This window comes from Mus caroli, chromosome 9, assembly GCF_900094665.2.
Source record: "Mus caroli chromosome 9, CAROLI_EIJ_v1.1, whole genome shotgun sequence".
NCBI lineage: Eukaryota > Metazoa > Chordata > Mammalia > Rodentia > Muridae > Mus > Mus caroli.
In genome coordinates, this window is record NC_034578.1 from 62,764,113 (window position 1) to 62,768,268 (window position 4,156).

Here is a 4,156-nt window from a genome sequence, read left to right on the forward strand (position 1 = left end):
AACAAAAAAAAAAAAAACAAGAAAGACTGTGGAAGTTGTCTCATTCAATCATATACCCAATTGCCTCTTCCTGGCTCATAGGAATGTTCTAGGCTCCCAGAGGCTATGGAATGCCAAGGGACCTAAGTCTCTCAGAGACGGGGGCAGGCTGTCACAGGGTCCAGGACTGAAAGGAGAAAGCTATGGGATAAGAATCCCTATGCCCACATGGCACAGTTCTATCAGCAATACCAGCACTGCTGGCACCTCCTAAGCCCTAAGCTCTCAGTGTCTCCCGAACAAAGCTGCTGTTCACATTTCCCACCTCTGAGCACCCAGTTTTTCTTCTGATCCCACGGAGTCCAACCCACCACCCCACATTTTAAGAAGGACCACACATCCCTGTGATCTCCCCTACCTGCCACCTCCAGTGCCTGACATGTAAAACTTCACATCAGCTGAAGCTCTAGGGGCCTAGGCTGGGACTTAGGCCTTGATTGCTGTCACCTTCAAACTCTAGGAATGCACACCAGTGCCTAGCAAATACCAAGCCTAGATTAGCTAGGGAAGCTAGGCTAAGGTCTGTGAGGATGGGTGGGACCAGGAAGGGACTGGGCAGGAGCTCATTTTGGGATAGGGGAGGGGACAGCTGAGGGGTTACAGATGGTGTAAAGCGAAGCCCAGCCATCCTATGGGAGGTCTGGCTAAAAGCCAGGGTCCTACTTGCCCCCACGCTCCACCCAACTCAATCCCTGCCCCTTAGACCTCCTCCCACCAGGGGGCTGGCTACACCCCAGTAAGTTTTAACAAGGCACCCCTCCCCTTGGCAGGACTCACAGGGAAGGTTTTGTCTTGCTCAGCCCAGTTTCTCCAGCTCCTCTGTTTCTGACCAGCTGACCACTGTTTCTGTCCCCCTCCCAGCCAACCTCAGCAGGCATTCTCCAGCCTATTTCAGAGCAAGCAGCTCCTGAAGTACCCGATGGCATCAGCCTGCCTGCCTAGGCCTGACACAGGAGTGTCTCAGGACTATTCTTTTACAAAGCAAGGGGGGAAAGAGACTGACCTTGTGCAGGAAATGATTAGATGACAAGCTTCAAGAGTTACAGCAGACAAAAACCAACAGAAGAAGCCAACTCTCCAAGTTCAAGGCCAATCTGGTGTACATAGGGAGTACGAGGCCACCAGCCAGGACTGTATAGTGAGACTTTGTCTCAAATTTTAAAAGTACACAGAGGGGAAATAATTCAGGCCCTGGCTCAAAGGATCTTCCAGGCTAATGAAGACAGAACACAGCCTGCCTGTGAGAAGCTTTAGGGGGGCTAGGTGGCTATCTCCCGCTTGAAGGGGCTCTTGTCTGCTGGGAAATGCATGGCTCTTGCCCTGAGGGATTTCCCCCATCCCAGCTTTCTGCTGGGACAAGGGCCTGGAGTTGGTGAAGAAGTGCTTTGGGAAGGTAGGTGTTTGTGGAGAATTAAAGGCAAAAAGGTTCCAAAGTCTTCCTATTCCCATGGTGCTGGAGAGCTGGCACAGAGTTAGGAGCGCTAGCTACTTCTTCCAGAGGACCTGGGTTCAATCTCTGGCACTTACACAGCAGCTCACAAACATGGTTAACTCCAGTTCCAGGCTATCTGATGCCCTCTTCTGGTCTCCATAGGCAAGTGGTTCACAGAAATGTATACAGGTAAAACATACATACACACACACACACACACACACACACACACACATACATACAAACATATATATATATAAACTTCACATTCTTAACCCCTTTACCACAGAAAGAAAAAGCACAACAGTAAGAACAAGAGCCCAGCCCAGTGTCACAAAACCAGCGTTGCCTCAGGACACTGCCATGCCTGTCTCAGTAAGGATGAGGACAACAGTGGGCAGTCTAGAGTCAGGGAAAGGCATGGCTTTGAGAGGGTAGTGGGGCAGAGCTAAGGTTTCCAACCTTACCCCACAGTCAGCAACACCACCACCAGTGATATGTTTGGTTTTCAAAGCTTTTGTACACACATTATCCAATTTCTAGATTCCCCTTCTCATTTTATAACTGGGAAAATGAGGACCAGAAAACACAGGTAGGCAGATGCTCGAACCCAAACTAGCTCTCTTCCAAGCCTCAGCCTGACAGGGACCAACCATCCTATATCCTATACAGAAGCTAAGGGAGGCTGGCCCCAGGGGTGGCTGGCATCCAGGAAGTGCAAAGCAGGAAGGCTGAAGACAATTATGTGAAGGGAGATGAGGTAGCCTGAGGTCAAGGGCAGATAAGTAACCATAATTAAGAGGTGTTTTAGAGATGGATGGATACAGAGACACAGGCGGACATGTGAACTCTATCAGCAGGAAGCAACAAGAGTCAGGGGTACCAAAGAAAGGACAGGCACAGAGAGCCCCTAACTGTGTGGGTGAGACCTGGGAGTTCAAGGGAGGAAGGAACATGGACAAGACTTTAATGTCCCAGATACTTCAGTTTTTGATGTCTGGGAGTCACAAAGTAGCCATGTTAGAGATTAGGGACCAGAAGGAGAACAGGGCTGACTTCGCTGAGCCCAGGAAGCCCCAGGAGAACTTCCTTTAACTGGGGACCAAAGCAGATCAGGAGATGGAGTAATTCTGACCCACATCCTCTGGGAGCACGGGGAGGGGCCTTGGACAGAGAGCACAGCCACTGCAGGAGTGGAACCGAGGGCAAGCAGCTGCCCTACCCGTGACAGCAAGAAAAGAAACCACAGCAAAACATAGTGGCCTGACTTTGACCCCTACCTGTACCCACTCTGAGTGCAGGGACCACAGTTAGGTCTAGCGGAGGAGGGTAGGCCCTGTGTTTTATAGAAGAGGAAACCCAGGCTGAGAGGGGAAGTGACTTATCTACCACCCCACAGAAACTCGGGGTCTAGCCTAGAGGGAACAGCCAGCCTTGCAGTGACTCCAGGAAATACGCAAGTGCTCACTGACAGGAATACGGATGGTTGAGCTCACTGAAGGCTCCCCAGCTGGCCTGGGTGGCTCCAGGAGAGAAGGTTTCATCCTCTTCCCCGCCCTTCAAGGGATAAGAATGTCTTCTTACTCGTGCAATAAGTGACTGCTGTATACTGGATACTTGGATAACGAGAATGTGGCCAAAATTTAGTTTGTATGCAGAGGGCTGGGGAGGCTCAAGGGACGTTGCTGATCCAGTCCTTGCTACCGGGAGACTCAGTTGACCTGACCCTTCAACTAACATCATCTGATAGACACAGCTCAAGAGCACTGGGAACTCTGAGATATTTACACAAGGAAGACAAAAGCAATTTCTTCGTTCCTGCCATCAGGCTCCGTTACAATCTCAGATTCCTTGAAAACAGTGACCCAGGACCCTGAAGAACTTCCCTCCCCTAACACACACCTCAGAAGCAGACCTGGCTGAAGCAGGCAAAGAAAGCCAAGAAAGGGTGTGACGGGATTCAAGCACAGCAACCCTGTCTACTTTCAGCAAGTCACCCAACTCTCCAGAGCCTCAGTCTCCCCATCAATCCAATGGGAACCATGACAGGCACTGTTTCCAGTTGGTTAAGAAACGCCCAAAACATAACTGATGATGCTGTCGGCGGGATGCAGACGAGACCTCCATCCCGCCCCTACCCCATCGGTCCAGGTTCTGCTTGAAGGGAAGGACTATGCAGAAAGACCCGTGGAAGTAGGGCGGGCAGCACCCGAGCCCAGCACTCTTGTTCCGTCTGGCCCAGCCCTCGCCCTCACCTCCTCCTCCATGGCGAGTTTGCGAGGTCCGGCGGCTTCGCTGCTTACTGCTGCCCGCGTTGCGCGGGCTCCGCTTGCTCCATCTACGCGCAGCCGGGCGGCGGCTTGCTGTCTTCTGTCCCGCCCGGCGCCCGGGGCCCAAGAAACTTCGGGGGGCGGGGCTGGAGCAGGGGAGGGGCTTCCGGGGGCTGGGGGCGGGGCCAGGGAGGGGTGCAGCGGCCTCCAAGCCCCCGCCCGCAGCTGGGTGAGGAGCGTGGCCGGGTTGGGGGTTCAGGGGCGGGGCCAGGGCGGATCCTGGGCGGGACCTGTCTTCAGCTCCGGGAATGGACGGAAGAACCTAGGCGGAGCTGAAGTAGCAGGAAGAGGGCGGAGAGAGGTTTCCCGGACCAAAGAAGGGAGAGGGACTGGGAGGGGGTAGAGGCTAGGGAGG

General features: G+C 53.1%; 1 protein-coding gene across 1 annotated transcript in view; it reads right to left on the reverse strand.

Annotated features, from left to right (window-relative positions):
• The window catches only part of Plekho2 (pleckstrin homology domain containing O2), a 24,936-nt gene extending 21,083 nt beyond the window's left edge, over positions 1-3,853 (reverse strand). Inside the window, exon 1 of the mRNA XM_021173179.1 lies at positions 3,727-3,853. Within this exon, the coding sequence (XP_021028838.1) occupies positions 3,727-3,738 (12 nt within the window). The 5' untranslated portion in view covers positions 3,739-3,853. The remainder of the gene's footprint in view (positions 1-3,726) is intronic.
• Between the last annotated feature and the right edge of the window lie 303 nt (positions 3,854-4,156).